At 42.8% G+C, this 19,347-nt stretch overlaps 2 protein-coding genes across 3 annotated transcripts in view; both read left to right on the top strand.

The window, feature by feature from the left end:
* Positions 1 to 4,048, top strand: part of LOC139416438 (EF-hand domain family, member D2) — a 28,980-nt gene extending 24,932 nt beyond the window's left edge. Inside the window, exons 2-5 of one of the 2 annotated variants that reach the window (XR_011635099.1) lie at positions 127 to 274; positions 565 to 699; positions 983 to 3,751; positions 3,783 to 4,030. Coding sequence is in view for 1 of the 2 variants with exons in the window: in XM_071165047.1 (XP_071021148.1) it covers positions 127 to 274; positions 565 to 699; positions 983 to 1,114 (415 nt within the window). In the remaining variant the exon portion in view is untranslated. Of the gene's footprint in view, positions 1 to 126; positions 275 to 564; positions 700 to 982 lie in introns of both variants that reach the window. The other variant, XM_071165047.1, reaches the window with a different exon arrangement.
* Positions 4,049 to 11,049: 7,001 nt separating this feature from the next.
* On the top strand, positions 11,050 to 17,868 carry LOC139417265 (protein FAM107B). The gene is made up of 3 exons (XM_071166524.1): positions 11,050 to 11,210; positions 16,592 to 16,733; positions 17,755 to 17,868. Exons 1-3 carry the CDS (start codon positions 11,050 to 11,052, stop codon positions 17,866 to 17,868), a joined length of 417 nt encoding a protein of 138 aa, XP_071022625.1.
* The last annotated feature ends 1,479 nt before the right edge of the window (positions 17,869 to 19,347 follow it).

Genomic DNA, 19,347 nt, shown 5'->3' with positions numbered 1-19,347 from the left:
ACAATTTTCGGGGACCCGTTTTATCTTAAACTACTAGCTGAAATCATACAAATCCTTGAACACATTTAATCTACGCCGGGCGAACTGCTTTAAGGCTAACCCATCTTTCTCTCTGCATGTGTTCAGGTACGACGCGGGGAAGGACGGCTTCATAGACCTGATGGAGCTGAAGCTAATGATGGAGAAGCTGGGGGCACCACAGACCCACCTGGGCCTGAAGAACATGATTAAGGAGGTAGACGAGGACCTGGACAACAAGCTGAGCTTCAGAGAGGTGAGACGAGAATGAAACGGCATGGCACCAAGCACTCGCTCTTCCTACTATATCTTATAACTTGTAACACTTGTATTTGTGTGGAAGATGAGTGAGTGGTGCAAGCTGTCAGGTTGTATGAAGCTTAGTGATGTTTTTTTATGTGGTCATTTTGCTGGAATCAATTTGCTTTATGCATGTTTTTTTTTTTTGTGTGTTTTTTTACATAATATTGATCAGTGATCACAAAAAGAGAAGAGTATGGATTCTATTCTGACTCCAGTGACCTTTCTTCCTCTCCTTCTCTCCAGTTCCTCCTGATCTTCAGGAAGTCTGCAGCAGGGGAACTAGCGGAGGACAGCGGTCTCAGTGTTCTGGCTCGACTATCAGAGATTGACGTGTCCACTGAGGGAGTGAAGGGAGCCAAGACCTTCTTTGAAGCCAAAGTGAGTTCAAGTTCTGATCCTCCGTGTCCGAGGTTGGTTGTGCACCGCCCTCAGCACAAGCATGAGAGAGAATCCCATTCTCATGGCTCTTCTACACGGTTTCTCCCTCTATCTGCCGTTTTATTCACTTTGATTCTTTTCAATAAATAATCAAGAAAATCACAGCCACTTAATTGAACTGACTTGAGACGTCTGTTGATTAGTGATGTTTGTAGGCCTATGAGATGACATGAAGGGTAGGAGAACAATGGAGCAGTGGTAATACATCTTCTCCCTTCGACAGGTGGCGGCTGTCAACGCGGGCAGCCAATTCGAGGCGGAGATCCGGCAGGAGCAAGAGGAGAAGAAGAAGCAGGCGGAGGAGAAGAAGCAGAGGCAAGCCGCCTTCAAGAACCTCCAGTCGGCCTTCAAATGACCACCTCTTCCTCAGCCCCTACTGTCCCACCTCCACTGTCTGTCTGTCTGTCCTTTCAGTGTCCCGGTGATTTTTCTGCCTCCACTTTGAAATCTGGTCATCATATGCAAGGCGCTGGTAGTCTGTCCAGGGTTAGTCCCTGTCCCTGAGAGAGGAGCAGTTCTATTCTGCTGATTCCCCATTTGATTTGACCTGACAAGTAACTAAAGAACTACACATTCAGGGTTGTGCAGAGACCGTTTTACTCTTCTTGTCATGTTGGGTAGACAAATATTCCGTTGCTCCTCTCTAAGTCCGGCACTGATTTTAGGCCATAGCCGTGCCAGAAATGAAGATGCAATGGATTGGATACATGATGAGAATAGATCTGTGATGCAATGTCTCTCCTGTACATCATACGATTATGTGCTACTAGCGTAGGTCTGGATTTTAGCTTTGTGTTTTCTGTAGTGACTGAGGGAATGTGAATTAAAAATTAGGAATGCATTTTTAGTGATGTTGTGAAAAATTAGGATTGCATTTTAACCGAACGTTATTTACTTACCATTGATTCCAGTGAATCGGAATTGTGAGCGTGTGTTCTGAAGAGGTCGTATCCAATCCATTGTGTTACTTGGTACCAGTGACGATTTTGAGCTACACATGTCATTTCATGTAGGAAGTCTTCTCAAAGGCACAAGTGTCTGACCTATGGTGTGAGGCAATCTGTGCACACTTATTTCCAGACCTTCAATCACATTCTAGAAGAGTAGATCGGGGGGGGGGGGTGCAAATGGTGGCGGAGAACCTTTCTTCCATTTACCTGGTCCTGGGGTACCCCTGTGTATGTTTGTTGATTCTTCTGTTTAGCCTGGTTTTTGAGGACAATTGACAGCTAGATTTCTTGCATAACCAACACATACAGGGCTACTAGAGGACTTGGTGTTCTGTAACAATTGTCGACCACTCGCCCCTGCTTGGTTTTACTGCATGAGCCTTGCTTGTGACTCGTCAGTATCCAACAATCCCATATTGTCAAAGCTTTGCTTATGGCTTGAAACTAAGTCAATTTATGCACTTGACATCAAATAAATGTTTGCTCAAAGCAACAAGCTGTCAACTAGACACCAACCCTTTGAGCACATGGCAATACTCTGAGGTGAAAATATGCTGTCTGTAGTGATGTATACCTTCACCTTTGACCTATAGACTGAGGTTGCAATATAAAGTGTGTGGCATTCTAATGCTCTGTAGTATAGTAAATGGCTATCATCGTTTTGGAACATAGTTTGAGATATGCAATCAATTTGGCCTTTTCAAAGGGTTGACTTACAGAGCTTTGATATGCTTAAATTAAACCTTGTTTAATGCAAACGCAGCTGTAGCTTTATTAAACAGACTAAATTCTAATAATATATTCATCGATTTATTGGACAGGGGTAGAAAGTAGTCTTTGGTCATATCATTCATGTACCCTTCCAGGAAATGTAAGGCATTTAACTCAACCTAGCTACTTTAAAAAGGACCCAAATGGGAGTTTAACATAAAATGAGGGAAATGGTTGTAAGTTTTCAGCATAAGTTTGCGAGCTTCCAACGTAGTGTTATTAAAGGGCATCAACGGGTGATATCTGGCGGCACATCACAGTACAACAGAGGTTGTATGTAAAGAATACAATATTTTTTCATGACAATATACATTTAAAAAAAAAAAAATGCTTTTAGTTTTGTATGGTGAGGGGTTCTGTGAAATGTTCTGCATTATGGGTGTTGTACACAAGCGGGTCTCCTGGTAAAAAAAGGAGAAAAAAAGTGTGTTCACTGGTTACTACACTTCCTGGTGATGGGCGATTGGCCAGTTGTAATTCTGTGAGTGATTTTAAGAAGAGGTTTATTTTCTGATGTGGAGCCTAGTTTGTGAACAGTGATACTGTGTCAAATGTCAATAGTGAAAACCTGTAGGTTTCTTCCACAGTCCATTTGGACACGCAGGTCTGTCCATGCTCCGTGTCCTATTTTGTCCTGTGAAAACTAGACTACAGATGTGATCCCATGATGCATTCTCACACTACGTCACTACTCCTTTTCGGATGTACCTTCACCCTGTTCTGACAACGTGAGAGTGGGGTGCGATAAGCCTGGTCCCAGACCAGCATAAATTGGTTAACCTTCACAAAAAGAGTTGACTAATACACTTTAAACAGTTCTGGGACCAGGCCAGGGTGCAGTGGCAGCGAGCAGAGATTGGGTGTCGAGTGCGAACAAACACCGTGAAGTCCACACTTGTTTCTGTCATTTTCTCTTGTCATTCCTCCTCTTCTTTTTCATTCCTCTTGATTTCTTCTGTCTTCATCATTACCAGGGGAAATTGTGCCAAATGTTGTTTTTTGTCAACCTACCATTCCACTGTTGTCTTTATAACACTTGAGAAATCATTCTATTAACCATGTGATATGAGATTTAGCATGATGAACTGGTGACACTCAGGGTACACTATAGTAAAGTAATGCTACAATGTACCATATGTTAGCTCCTCTCTTTTTGGGCTGTACTGATAATGCAGCAGGCGTGATGTAACCATAGGACTGGGAAACATCTACTTACGTTAAATGTCCATCTTCAAAGGCTTCCTGTTAAGACCCAGCCTTGGTTTGAAAAGGTATCATTATCAGGAAATAAGTGGACAAAAGTTGGAGTTGTTTGGCTATTTGAATATCGCTTTGATCTGTTCTACGTTTTTCAAGGTTCCATTTTTCCAGATCCTTTGTTTGTCATTTTACTTGCAGGCATCATCAAAATTTGTCTGTTTTACGTCGTGATGAAAGTTATTGAATTGTCTTGTAGGCTGATTTAAAATGTGGCTGTTCTATAATACACCTTTTTATTTGACATTTTCTTACTAAAATGTATGATTATTCTTGTGGCAATAAAAAAAAAAAAACACAATTTGAAACTTGTGTTACTTTCACTTTGTTTCTCATCAGTGTATGACTTGCTTCTCTAGTCCAGTGAGATTGAACTCACCTTTTGAATTTGACATCATGTGATCTGCCATCTATCTTCACTGTTACAGTGGATTTTAGAGTGGACAAACGCTTCATTTCCACTGTAAAAATGCTTAACACTGGTATACTTAAACACCTGTCATGTCACAGCCTTTACCCTTCCAAATGTTTTATTGTCTCTCATTGTTTTATTACACGTTCTAACCATAGCTTGAGTGAAACTGTGCCCTCGTGTGTCGATAATGAGGATGTGCAGTTTTGGGGACAGCTTGGGAAATGAGAGTAGCATGTTCACTGCTCTCCGGTGACTGCACACAACAGTATCGTTGTCAATCAGGTAGAGGTGATGGTTACTGTTTTCAGACGAGAGCTTCTTCATGAAGCAGTTGCACAGTTCAGGTAGGTGGGAATTAACAATTCAGCCTCTTTCTAGAGTAGTTCATTCTAGGAACTTGTGCACAAGTTATGGTCTGTCTTTGTTAAGTCATTGGTGTGTAATCCAGGTTTGTTGTAAATTCAAGCAAATGCTAAAAATGGCCAAGGATACAACAAATTGTTAACTAGAAAGTGTTGGAAAAGCAGTCCTGCAATGGGTTGAAAGTCATGTTTGTGTATAGTATTTTTTCATAACCCATTTCTTTACCTTTTTGTATACAAAATACATTTACTTACTGAGTGATTACTCTGTTGCTATGTTCAGAATGTTTACCAAAATACCTACAATTGTTAAATCTATACAACAAAATTCTTGCAGGTTTGACAAATGTATACATTTGTGTATGCATTGTACTATAGTCAACTGTCCTTGTGTTTGAATTGAGATATTGATGTTGGCAGCCAGTTGTGATCAGGCTTAGAATATATGTGTGTGTGTGTGTGTGTGTGTGTGTGTATGTATGTATGTATGTATGTATGTATGTATGTATGTATATTATGTATTTTTACAATTGATAGTTGTGTAAATGGATCTAAATCCTCACTCACTGACTCAATAGATTTGATTTCTCCCACTGGGCACAGATGTCATTTCAACGTCTAGTTTAGATTCACAAAAGTGAAATCAACAGAAAATGCATATCTGCTGGAAGTAAGGCACCCCCTAAAAAAATCAAAGTAGTGCACTGGGCCTTTACTATTATTAGTGGCCGATTATAGACATCTGTAGGGCGGGCAACAACAAAAAAATATTCTGCATCTGCTTTGGCAAAAAAGGTAGTTGTATAATTAAGAATAGTATCTTGCAGGATTCAGTATTTGGAAGTGTAAGTGTTGTTGCCCTGCCCCTTTCTCTGTTGTCATTAATGGAATCCAGAAAGAACAAAACCCTGTCCTCAAACACAGGGCTGCAACTTTCACTGGGGACCACATGCTGAAATTGCATTTTTATCCCCCCCAATTTTATAATTGGAATGTGATACAAAACTAGGCAACGGTATGCTTTAGGACCATGCGGACACCTCCGAGCGATCGTGTAGGCTGTTTGGAGTGTTTATCTGACTGGATTAAAAAAAAAAATATTATGTCTCCCACCCACTTCTAAAACCAAAGTTGCGCCCTTGCTCAAACATTTACATCAAAAGGTGCAGTTATGGACAAAGACACAAAAAATCCACATCAAAATAAATATTTTTCTTGATCAAATACCGTGGAAAACAACCACTTTATGTGCGATATTAATTTACCCTCCTTACAAACCAATGTACATTACTGTACTGGACATACTGGTCATCTAGGTTTGTACCTGTAGACTTTCCATCACAACAAAGAAAAAAAATGCACTATACAGTAATTATGTACATCCAGTGGTTTGTGATGATCTGATGTGATGATGTGACTCAGTTGGTAGAGCATGGCACTTGCAATGTTAGGGTTGTGAGTTTGATTCCCATGTGGGACCAGTATGAAAATGTATTTACTAAAATGGAAAAGGAATGAATTTCAGTTTTCACATAGAAATAAGTTCAATTTTCAAAATATTAAAATAAACTGGAAAACATATTTCAAGTATTTTTATAATCCACAAGTATTATCAGATTACCTGTTTTGTACAGATAATTATCAGACTTAGGTTACAAATTCTGGTAAACACTCAAATACATTTAGTAACAAAAAAAACACAAAAGTAGTGCACTGGGCCTTTACTAGTCCTGTATTAGCAGACCCAATATAAATGTCTTCAGCGAGGCAAAAAAATGACAGCCTCCCCACCCCAATCTACTTCCCGCGGCTATGAGAAAATGTCACCATGTCACTGGATTTGAGTCAAAAGTTGTGTGAAAAAAATACGAATTTCCATTATTTTATGACTTTTTGCAAAACCAATCAGTTTTCTACGTTGATTCAACGTCATCACATAGATTATTATTGTATTTTGTATGACGTGGAAACAACATTGATTCAACAAGTTGATGCCAATATTGTCATATCTCATTCATCACAGTCATTTCAGTGTCAATGTTGTCCTTCTTTCCTAACCATCCAGTTGAATGGGTAATGCATTTGCCCACTAGATTGAATGAATTATTGATTTCCGCTTTAGGGTTACCCTATCTCCTCTCCCCCTCTATCATTTCAATCTGTCTCTCCTCTCTGCAACCACCTATCATCATCCCTCCCCCAAACGGACCTCCCGCAGGGTCCCAGCATGCAGCAGGAGCTGTGGCTGCGAGCAAAATCTCAGGTGCTGTCCTCCCTCAAGCCTGTGTGCGCCCTGAGAGCAGTGTCCACAGACCCACCCCACCCTGCAAGCGCCGACCCCCACTGCTACACTAGAGCCGCTGACCTGACCCACAGCCCCCTGACCAAGATGTCCAACAGCGCCCCGTCTCCCCGCAATAGTCCCAACGTGCCCCCCCACCCCCCGGCCCTCCCGAGAACGCCCAACCTTGGCCTCAGGACCAGAACGCTTAACCACAACGCCCATTCACACACCCACTACCACAACAACAGAGGTCAGTTTTTCCCGATACTATTTCTACATCTTTTTTTTAATACATTTGTTATATTTTATTTCACCTTTATTTAACCAGGTAGGCCAGTTGAGAACAATTTCTCCTTTACAACTGCGACCTGGCAAAGATAAAGCAAAGCAGTGCAACAAAAACAACAACACAGAGTTACACGTAAACAAACATAGTCAATAACACAATTGAAAAAATCTATGTACAGTGTGTGCAAATGTAGAAGAGTATGGAGGTAAGGAAATAAATAGGCAAAATAATTACAATTTAGCATTAACACTGGAGTGATAGATGTGCAGATGATGATGTGCAAGTAGAGATACTGGGGTGCAAAAGAGCAAGAAGATAAATAACAATATGGGGATGAGTTAGTTTGGTGTGCTATTTACAGATTGGCTGTATACAGGTACAGTGATCAGTAAGCTGCTCTGACAGCTGATACTTAAAGTTAGAGGGGGAGATATAAGTCTCCAGCTTCATTGATTTTTGCAATTCGTTCCAGTCATTGGCAGCAGAGAAATGTAAGGAAAGGCGGCCAAAGGAAGTGTTGGCTTTGGGGATGGCCAGTGAAATATACCTGCTGGAGCGTGTGCTACGGGTGGGTGTTGCTGTGGTGACCAGTGAGCTGACACAAGGCGGGGCTTTACCAAGCAAAGACTTATAGATGACCTGGAACCAGTATGTAGCGAGGGCCAGCCAATGAGAACATACAGGTCGCAGTGGTGGGTAGTATATGGGGCTTTGGTGACAAAACTGTGATAGACTACATCCAATTTGCTGAGTAGAGTGTTGGAGGATATTTTGTAAATGATATAGCCGAAGTCGAGGATCGGCAGGATAGTCAGTTTTACAAGGGTATATTTGGCAGCATGAATGAAGTACGCTTTGTTGCGAAATAGGAAGCCGATTCTAGATTTAATTTTGGATTGAAGATCTTTAATGTGAGTCTGGACTCTACTTTGTAGTTGTCCAGATATTCTAAGTCAGAACCGTCCAGAGTAGTGATGCTAGTCGGGCTGGCGGGTGCGGGCAGCAATCGGTTGAAGAGCATTCATTTAGTTTTATTAGCATTTAAAAGCAGTTGGAGGCCACGGAAGGAGTGTTGTATGGCATTGAAGCTCGTTTGGAGGTTTGTTAACACAGTGTCCAAAGAAGGGCCAGATGTATACAGAATGGTGTCGTCTGCGTAGAGGTGGATCAGAGAATCACCAGCAGCAAGAGCGACATCATTGATATATACAGACAAAAGAGTCAGCCCGAGAATTGAACCCTGTGACACCCCCATAGAGACTGCCAGAGGTCCGGATAACCTGCCCTCCGATTTGACACACTGAACTCTATCTGAGAAGTAGTTGGTGAACCAGGCGAGGCAGTTATTTGAGAAACCAAGGCTATTGAGTCTGTCGAAAAGAATGCGGTGATTGACAGAGTCGAAAGCCTTGGCCAGGGCGATGAATATGTCTTCACAGTACTGTCTTTTATCGATGGCTGTTATGATATCGTTTACGACCTTGAGCGTAGCTGAGGTGCACCCATGACCAGCTCGGAAACCAGATTGCATAGTGGAGAAGGTACGGTGGGATTCGAAATGGTCGGTGATCTGTTTGTTAACTTGGCTTTCAGATTTTAGAAGGGCAGGGCAGGGCAGGATGCACAGTCGTGGCCAAAAGTTTTGAGAATGACACAAATATTAATTTCCACAAAGTTTTCTGCTTCAGTGTCTTTAGATTTTTTTTGTCAGATGTTACTATGGGATACTGAATAATAATTACAAGCATTTCATAAGTGTCAAAGGCTTTTATCGACAATTGCATGAAGTTGATGCAAAGAGTCAATATTTGCAGTGTTGACCCTTCTTTTTCAAGACCTCTGCAATCTGTCCTGGCATGCTGTCAATTAACTTCTGGGCCACATCCTGACTGATGGCAGCCCATTCTTGCATAATCAATGCTTGGAGTTTGTCAGAATTTGTGGGGTTTTGTTTGTCCACCAGCCTTTTGAGGATCGACCAAAAGTTCTCAATGGGATTAAGGTCTGGGGTGTTTCCTGGCCATGGACCTAAAATATCAATGTTTTGTTCCCCGAGCCACTTAGTTATCACTTTTGCCTTATGGCCAGGTGCTCCATCATGCTGTAAAAGGCATTGTTTGTTACCAAACTGTTCCTGGATGGTTGGGAGAAGTTGCTATAGGAGGATGTGTTGGTACCATTCTTTATTCATGGCTGTGTTCTTAGGAAAAATTGTCAGTGAGCCCACTCCCTTGGCTGAGAAGAAACCCCACACATTAATGGTCTCAGGATGCTTTACTGTTGGCATGACACAGGACTAATAGTAGCGCTCACCTTGTCTTCTCCGGACAAGCTTTTTTCCCGATGCCCCAAACAATCGGAAAGGGGATTAATCAGAGAAAATTACTTTACCCCAGTCCTCAGCAGTCCAATCCCTGTACCTTTTGTCGAATATCAGTCTGTCCCTGATGTTTTTCCTGGAGAGAAGTGGCTTCTTTGCTGCCCTTCTTGACACCAGGCCATCCTCCAAAAGTCTTCGCCTCACTGTGCGTGGAGATGCACTCACACCTGCGTGCTGCCATTCCTGAGCAAGCTCTGTACTGGTGGTGCCCCAATCCCGCAGCTGAATCAACTTTAGGAGACGGTCCTGGCGCTTGCTGGACTTTCTTGGGTACCCTGAAGCCTTCTTCACAACAATTGAACCGCTCTCCTTGAAGTTCTTGATGATCCGATAAATGGTTGATTTAGGTGCAATCTTACTGGTAGCAATATCCTTGCCTGTGAAGCCCTTTTCGTGCAAAGCAATGATGACGGCACTTGTTCCATTGCAGGTAACCATGGTAAACAGAGGAAGAACAATGATTCCAAGCACCACCCTCCTTTTGAAGCTTCCAGTCTGTTATTCAAACTCAATCAGCATGACAGAGTGATCTCCAGCCTTGTCCTCGTCAACACTCACACCTGTGTTAACGAGAGAATCACTGACATGATGTCAGCTGGTCCTTTTGTGGCAGGGCTAAAATGCAGTGGAAATTGGGGGATTCAGTTCATTTGCATGGCAAAGAGAGGGACTTTGCAATTAATTGCAATTCATCTGATCACTCTTCATAACATTCTGGAGTATATGCAAATTGCCATCATACAAACTGAGGCTGCAGACTTTGTGAAAATTAATATTTATGTCATTCTCAAAACTTTTGGCCACGACTGTATATAGGTCTATAACAGTTTGGGTCTAGAGTGTCTCCCCCTTTGAAGAGGGGGGTGACCGCGACAGCTTTCCAATCTTTGGGGATCTCAGACAATACGAAAGAGTTTGAAAAGGCTAGTAATAGGGGTTGCAACAATTTTGGCAGATAATTTTAGAAAGAGAGGGTCCAGATTGTTTAGTCCAGCTGATTTGTAGGGATCCAGATTTTGCATCTCTTTCAGAACATCAGCTGTCTGGATTTGGGTGAAGGAGAAGCGTGGGGAGGGGGAACTTGGGCAAGTTGCTGCAGGGGGTGCAGGGCTGTTGGCCGGGGTAGGGGTAGCCAGGTGGAAAGCATGGTCAGCCGTAGAAAAATGCTTATTGAAATGATCGATTATCGTAGATTTATCAGTGGTGACAGTGTTCCCTAGCCTCAGTGCAGTGGACAGGAGGAGGCGCTCTTATTCTCCATGGACTTTTCACTGTCCCATTTGGATTCTACAAACTCATAGCTGTCTCGGGTATACTCAGGTTGTACATCACACATCAGTGAAATGTTTCTGCTTCACACAATACATGTATACTCATCAGGTATACTATAACAGGGCACCAGTGGAGGCTGGTGGGAGGAGCTATAGGAAGACAGGCTCATTGTAATGGCTTGAATGGAATCAATGGAACGGTATCAATCACATCAAACATATGGAAACCAAGTGTTTGATTCCAATCCATTAATTCCGTTCCACCAGCCTCTTCAGCAGGCACATGATGGTCATTGTTTAGTCAGAAATGGATGTTGACACTGTCTGTACTGTATTTTCCAGATAATGGTGTCAAAGCAGAGTTCAACCGCAGCTGCTTGGCCGAGGGCCCCTCAGGGCCACAGGCCAACCCTATCAAAGCCTCCAGGACCCATCATGAGCTGCATAAGGAACTGCTGCTAGCCCACAAAAAGTAGGGACCACCATAGAGATGAGGGGAGTGCATAAGCTCCTTCCTTATACATACAAATTCTCATTAGGGCACATTGTAACAAAACACAGCAAAAAGCTTTGGAACAGAAAATGAAAACAAGTGTTTCTTATTGGACAAGTTCAGGTAATAGTCCCTCCCTGTTTCACTCTATTTTCTTCCATTTGGTGCCTTATTTGGTAACCTCTGGAAAGCAGAGCTAAACTACCTTTCACCTGAGTATCCCTTCTCTCATGGTTGATTCATCAAATATGAATGACGGAATCTCACAGACTGCAATAGTATACCCTTTATCTATGGTGCTCTGTTTCTTTCTAGGCCACGGGGAGCCCAAACCAGAGTAAAGTGATATTGTCTTAAACAATGGCTGACCTGACCCCACCCACTGCGAGCATCTTGATATCAAATACTGTAAAGCTTGAATCAGTCACTGTGCCATTGGTGCAAATTATTTGTGAAAGTGAAACCTTAAATTGTCATGAGAAACAATTGTTTGCTACATACATTTGAAGCATCAAAAGTTTTGGTTATTTGGTCATGAAAACTCTTGTTCCTATTTCTTGTTCCTATCTCTTGTTCTCTTCGCTGTCCTTCCATCATCAATAGGCAGTAGTGTAAAGTAGCTTCGTAAAAATACTTTGAAGTACCACTAGGTTTTTGGGGATATCAGTACTTGACTTTATTTATATTTTTTTACAACAATGACTTTTAATACACTACATTCCTAAAGAAATTATGTGCTTTTTACTCCATACATTTTTCCTGACACCCAAAAGTACTCGTTACATTTTCAATGCTCAGCAGAACAGGAAAACGGTCCAATTCACGCACTTATCCCTACTGCTTCCGATCTTGCGGACCCACTAAACACAAATGCTTCCTTTGTAAATTATGTTGGAGTGTGCCTCTGGCTATCCGTAAATTAAAAAAGAAAACTACAAAATCGTGCCGTCTGGTTCGCTTAATATAAGGAATTTTAAATGATTTACAGCACTTACTTTAAGTTTCGATACTTAAAGCTGCAATATGTTTTTGGGTGACTCAAACAAATTCACATATGTTATAGATCTGTCATTCTCATTGAAAGCAAGTCTAAGAAGAGGTATATCTGTTCTATGTGCACTATTTCTATGCTTTCTTAAGTTTTCTTTTTGTGTCTTTTACTTTCAGTTTTGTACACTAGCTTCAAACAGCTGGAATTACAATATTTTTGGTTATGGAAAATATATTTTCACTCACTATACTTGCTTGTTTTGTCACATAAAATTAAATTAGGTGAACTATTTGAATTTTAGCAACCTGGAAATGGCTTTTACTCAAGTAGTATTTTACTGGGTGACATGTTACATGTTCTATTAAGGTATCTTTACTTTTACTCGTGCAGTGATGTAAAAAGTATTTGCCCCCTTTCTGATTGTATCTGTTTTTGCATATGTTTTACACTGAATGTTTTTAAATCTTCAACCAATACCTAATATTTGATAAAGGGAACCTGAGTGAACAACTAACACAACATTTTGATAATTTTAAAATTTATTCTATCAACAAAGTTACGCAAAACCCAATGCTCCTGTGTAAAAAATGTAATTGCCCCTTGGCACAACTCAACTGGTTGTGCCACCTTTAGCTGCAATGACTGCAACCAAATGCTTCCTGTAGTTGTTGATCAGTCTCTCACATCGCTGTGGAGAAATTATTATTCCATGCAGAACTGCTTTAATTCAGCGACATTTGAGGGTTTTCGAGCATGAACTGCTCATTTCAGGTCCTGCCACAAGATCTCAATCGGGTTTAGGTCTGAACTTTGACTAGGCCATTCCAAAACTTAAAATGGGTTGCTTTTCAGCCATTCTGATATAGACTTGCTTGTGTGTTTTGGATGCTCTTCTTGCTGCATGACCCAGCTGCACTTCAGCTTCAGCTCACATATGGATGGCCTGACATTCTCCTGATACAGAGCAGAATTCATAGTTTCTTCAATGATTGCAAGTCATCCAGGTCCCGAGGCAGCAAAGCATCCCTAAACCATCACACTATCACCACCATGCTTGACCATTGGTATTAGATTTTTACCGCGGAAAACAGTGTTTGGTTTTTGCCAGGCATAAGTGGGCCCATGTCCTGCCTGATCAACAACTACAGGAAGCGTTTGTTTGCAGTCATTGCAGCTAAAGGTGGCACAATCAGTTATTGAGTGTAAGGGGGCAATTACTTTTTAAACCCCAAAGGGCATTCGGTGTTGCATAACTTTATTCAATAAATGGAATACATGTAAGTATGCAAATGTTTTGATATGTGTTCACCCTGGTTCCCTCGATCTAATATTAAGTTGAAGATCTGATAACATTCAGTGTAATAAATATGCAAAAATAGAGAAAATCAGAACGGGGACAAATACATGTTCACCGCACTGTATGACCATTGGATACTTTTTCCACCATTGCCAACAGACCTAGCGAATCCTCAAGTCAAGCACTTGATGATGTAATGCCCGGGGTGTAGTGGAGGAAGGAGTCAGACGCAGGAGACAGAGAGTCCAGAGTAGGCTACTTCTTTATACACCGACCAGGTGAAAACAGACGCCACTCAAAACAAATGCCCCAAAACACAGGGGACCTAAACAGTCCCAAAAAACAGCTCACTTACACGAACAACCGTGACATACATGTGTGTACAAAGAGTACACATAAAAAAATCCCGCACACCCAGCAGGCGGGCCGGCTGGCTAATAAAGCCCAACTAATAAACCTAATTAACAACAGGTGTAACTAATAAACAGACAAGGAGGGGGAGGAAAATATCCGATCCGCGGATGGAGGCGATGGAAATCCCTCAACATTGACGGATCCAAAATGTCCCCCACCGGTACCCAGCACCTCTCCTCCGGACCGTACCCCTCCCAGTCCACGAGGTACTGCAGGCCCCTCACCCGGCGTCTCGAGTCCAGAATGGCCCGTATCGTGTACGGGCCCGTATCAGTACTCCTCTTCTGCCGTCCACTGGCTTGTTGGAGGGATTCCTGGACGGCCCTCCAGGTCTCCTTGGAGCGCTGCACCCACTCCTCCACCGCAGGAGCCTCGGTCTGACTCGGATGCCACGGTGCCAGGACCGGCTTGTACCCCAACACTCACTGAAATGGTGACATGTTGGTAGAGGAGTGGCGTAGTGAGTTCTGGGCCATTTCAGCCCAGGGGATGTATCTCGCCCACTCCCCTGGCCGGTCCTGGCAATACGACCGTAGAAAACTACCCACCTCCTGGTTCACTCTCTCCACCTGCCCATTACTCTCGGGGTGATAACCGGAGGTCAGGCTGACCGAGACCCTCAGACGCTCCATGAACGCCCTTCATACCCGGGACGTGAACTGGGGACCCCGATCAGAGACGATGTCCTCCGGCACCCCGTAGTGCCGGAGGCTGTAGGGAGACCGGGCAACGGGAGGAGACGGCAGGACTTAGAGAACCGATCCACAATCACCAAAACCGTAGTGATTCCCTGAGACGGGGGGAGATCGGTCAGGAAATCTACGGATAGGTGAGACCATGGCCGTTGTGGAACGGGGAGGGGTTGTAACTTCCCTCTAGGAAGGTGCCTAGGAGCCTTACTCTGGGCGCATACCGAACAGGAAGAGACATAAACCCTAAAGTCCCTAGCCAAGGTGGGCCACCAATACTTCTCCCGGAGGCCCCCCACTGTCCTCGCCACCCCAGGGTGACCCGAAGAGGGTAGGGTGTGAGCCCACGGAATCAGTTGGTCCCGGACACCAAGTGGCACGTACTTCCTCCCAGCCGGACACTGAGGAGGCGCGGGCTCCGCCCATAACGCCCGCTCGATGTCCGAGTCCACCTCCCACACCAATGGTGCCATCAGCCTCGAGGCGGGAAGGATGGGAGTAGGCTCGGTGGACCGATCCTCCGTGTCGTAAAGGCGGGACGGTGCGTCAGCCTTTACGTTCTGGGAGCCCGGTCTATATGACAGAGTAAACCGGAATCGGGTGAAGAACATGGCCCACCTTTCCTGACGTGGGTTCAGTCTCCTAGCTGCCCGAATATACTCCAGATTCTGGTGGTCGGTCCAGATGAGAAAGGGGTGCTTAGCCACCTCAAGCCAGTGTCTCCACACCTTCAGAGCCCTGACCACCGCTAACAACTCCCGGTCCCCCACATCATAGTTACGCTCCGCTGGACTGAGCTTCCTCGAAAAGAAAGCGCAGGGGCGGAGTTTTGGTGGCGTACCCGAGCGCTGTGATAGCACGGCACCCACCCCAGTCGTGACAGGTGATGTACCTAGCCACATACTTCTGTATTTAACACCCCAAAATGAACCCATAAGGTACACACGGAGCCACTAATATACATTATGTGTATTAAGGACTCTGGGTACACCCACTTTTATATTTATTATGTGTATTAAGGAGTCTGGGTACACCCACATAGTTCTTCCTAGGTTACCTGTTTTGACTGAAAAGGACCAATAGAGCCTGACAGTGGAGGTGTCATAATACCCATAAAACCTAGCGTTCGAACAGGGAAATGGTTCCAATTATTTTTCCACCATTCATTTTTTCCATAGGGAGTTTTAGAAACACTTAAAATAAGGGCTTTGTTTCATGTAAGCTTCATGATGTTTTGATAACCATCTAAATCTCGTTTGGACAAGGTGACTTTATCAATATGTTTGACTCTATATACTCTCAGATTCGAAAATGCTAATTAGCATCAAAGTAGATATCATGCAAGACTACAAATCCTTGCAAGCTCCTGCACATTAACTCTAGCTGACACCTTTGCTAAGAGGTATTGTGTCATTTTAAAACTTGCACAAGACAGTTCACAGAATTGCCAATTTAAATAAATATTTTCAATTTATTAATTTGTAAATTTAGCTAACATTAGATAGTAATCCAGAGTTGTTTTTTTTATAACTTTGCCTCGATTCAGAAATCTCGTCCAGATCTTCATGGCATTTTCAGTTATTTACAGAATGATAGCCACATTAGCATCTAATTAGCATTTCAGTTTTGGGGGGTAAATACAGGCAAATATTTTGCTAAAAGTCACCTTGTCCTAGAGCGATTTACACGGTTATTAAAAAGTCACTCAGGGTAAGCCTACAGAAAATACAACCCTTATTTTAAGTGTTTCTAATATCCCCTATGGGAAAAAATAATGGTGGAAAAACGATTGCCACCATTTCCTTGTTTGATCGCTAGGTTTTATGGGTATTATGACTCTTCCTGTGGTACTCTGTCCTACTGTAGCTACAGCATGTCCTTCATGCTCTCCTTTTCCCTCTCCCCACCTCCTTCACTCCCTCTCCCCCTCCTCCTCTCTCCCTCCCCCTCTCTCCGTCTATGGGCCCAGGGGTAAGGCCCTGTGCAGTAAGCCTGAGCTGCAGCAGGTGCTTGAGAGGCGTAAGAAGGAGCAGACTCAGAAAGAGGAGGGAGACCAGGCCAGGACTCCCCTGGAGGAGGTGCTTCTGAAACGGCAGCAGAAAAACACTGAGGTGAGTGAGGAACACTACGGTAGCCTATCCCATCTCACACAGCCCACACCTGGGTAATGTTCATTGAGCAACAGATGGAAGAAAGCAGACTGAAACAGGGAGGGACTATGTGTTCTTGTCCAATAAGAAACACAAATGTTCCATTTGTTATGGTATGGGCGGGGGGTAGTTTAGTGTTAGCACACAGGCAGGCAATGCACTACCAGGATACACTGCCACACTCCATCCCAGCACCAACCAGGTCAAGGGCTGTGCTCTGCCAGGAAGCCTTCATAAACACAACAGGTTGGGCCAATCAAGGTGATTGTGATTCAGTGTAAGAGAGGTGGCAGGATGCCTCTTAGCCTTTTTCTATTTGTTTTCCATTACCTTTCATTTTCGGCATGCCTCTAGTATTTTTTACTTTTTATACATATTTATGTTTTGTCACCATCTGAACACATAATACTCTGCTTGGACTGGCCGACCATGGGAGTCATGACTGAGCTGGCCCTGGACCTAAGGTAAGGTTGTTGTCAACCGGGTACATGCATTCAGCCACAGGAGATTGGTGGCACCTTAATTGGGGAGGACAGGCACATGGTAATGTCTGGAGCTAAATAAGTTTCCATGTTGTTTAATGCCATTCCATTTGCTCCGTTTCCAGGCATTCTTATGAGCCGTCCTTCCCTCAGCAGCCTTCACTGCACTACACCTGGTAGCATATGCTTACTTCTCACCTTTATGCACACATCAAATCAGGTTACAGACCATGCAGACCATGCCTAAGACCCCTAGACATAACTAGTGCAGCTAAATCAGTAGGCTAGTTATTGGTTATTGGTTTGTAAAATGTTTTCCGTTGTGTGCCCTGATGAACACGACCCTGACACAGCTCCCAACTCATGTCTAACAGATTTCATTCAACAAAACCGACACAAAATGCATATTGTCTCTATCGTTCAGTAAAATGCTATGGACAACTTTAAAGTTTGAATTGATATGCTATAGCGGTGTTGTTTCCATTTCTCCTGTTTGACAGAGGGAGAAGCACGAAGGGGAGAAAGTACAGGAGGAGGCCCAGCTGTTGGAGTTTGTCCGAGTCCGACAGAACCTGAAAAAGATCCAGGCTTTCCACAAGGCCACAAACTCTTGAGTTAGTTGCGTGGATGGGCTTGGAATAGACTGACTGACACAGAGTAGACTGTTGTACTGTATGTTGCCTGGGAAAGGACATAAATCAGCATTGACTATCTCCCAACTTCTCCAAAATGGCTTCCTTACACTGTCCCGCACAGTGACAATACTGCGTTTGTGTGCAGAGTCAGAAACTCAAACAATATCACTGGTTCGATTTGAAGGCATAAGGATACCTTGAACATGGAAATATTTTAAGCCAAGGAGAAACATCGACAAATGTTCTCATTTGAACTAGTTGTGGGGGAATAAAAAAACAATATTGCTGTTCAATGGATCAGTCGAAAGGGTGTTGATCTATGGTTGGGATGTTAGGACTCAAGACAGTATTCAGTCAATTGCGAATATAAAACTGTACTTTAGAATGGAGGAAAATGCAGTATAAAAAAGACACTTGTAGATGTTGCCCTTTGAGTTTGATCGTGTATACAGTACCCTTTTCTTGCCTTTTTGCTGTGGAGCTCAAATTAGCCAATGTCAGTATTGTGAGTTTAGGCATGTGTCTCTATCAGTCTCTTTCAGTCAGATAGGGGAAAAACTTGGGTTGTTACTTTTTCCTATGTCAGACAAATGAAAATATTGGGTTTGAAAAACAAATTAAATCATCATTTTTAACATATTGTTGTAAAGCACAGCAGGTGCTATATCATGCATGTCAATTAATGAAGTAACTTATGTTCCTAAAATGTTTCATCTAACTCTAAATAATGGTATATTTTGTGTTTCTTTATTCCCATTAATAATTTACTGTGTTCACTTATTCTACAGTACCTAACGGTATTTTTAATGCTTTTGAACGGCCCTGTAGTTATGCAGATGATGTTTCTAAATCATTGCACTTACAGTATACAGTGTGTTGGCATTTGACACTGTAGACAATAGACATACCTTGTAAGCTAAATAAATAAAGATACACGTTTGTATTAGTTAGAAGTCATTGAAATGTAGCCTATAGGAACTAAGCTCCTTGATGCATTGAGTAGCCTATCTATGTCAATTTTGTTGGGTCGCCCAAAACTTTAAATATTGCAGTTTTAAGTGGCCAATGATGGTCACCTTGACAAAAGTGATCCGTTTGAACGCGCCCAAGGAGAGAGAGGTGAAAAAAATCTTCCTTAAAGATGCACTATGCAGAAATCGCTTTTCCTGGTTTCAAAAATTCTAGTAGTTCGACTAATTTTAACTTATGTGACAAAACAAGCAAGTATAGCTTAAATAATCATTGTACCATCTAACCCTTTGTGATACATCTCTTCCAAAAAATATTGTATTTTCAGCTGAAGCTGGTGTACCAAACCGAAAGTAAAAAAACGCACAAATGAAACTTAAGAATGGGATGCATTGAAAAAACACACATAGAACATATCTACCGCTTCTTAGAGTTTCTTTCAAGGCGAATGACAGATCTATAACTCACATTTCTATGTGAATTTGGTTG

Source organism: Oncorhynchus clarkii, chromosome 9 (genome assembly GCF_045791955.1).
Source record: "Oncorhynchus clarkii lewisi isolate Uvic-CL-2024 chromosome 9, UVic_Ocla_1.0, whole genome shotgun sequence".
NCBI lineage: Eukaryota > Metazoa > Chordata > Actinopteri > Salmoniformes > Salmonidae > Oncorhynchus > Oncorhynchus clarkii.
The sequence above is the reverse complement of the archived record's forward strand: the minus strand, read 5'-3'. Positions and strand labels throughout refer to the sequence as shown.

Bases quoted from the DNA above. Each gene is read 5' to 3' on its own strand.
- LOC139417265 (XM_071166524.1), top strand. From the start codon at position 11,050: ATGTTGACACTGTCTGTACTGTATTTTCCAGATAATGGTGTCAAAGCA. The intron at 11,211-16,591 runs GTAGGGACCACC...CTATGGGCCCAG, and splicing joins CTGCTGCTAGCCCACAAAAA to GGGTAAGGCCCTGTGCAGTA. The intron at 16,734-17,754 runs GTGAGTGAGGAA...CCTGTTTGACAG, and splicing joins GGCAGCAGAAAAACACTGAG to AGGGAGAAGCACGAAGGGGA.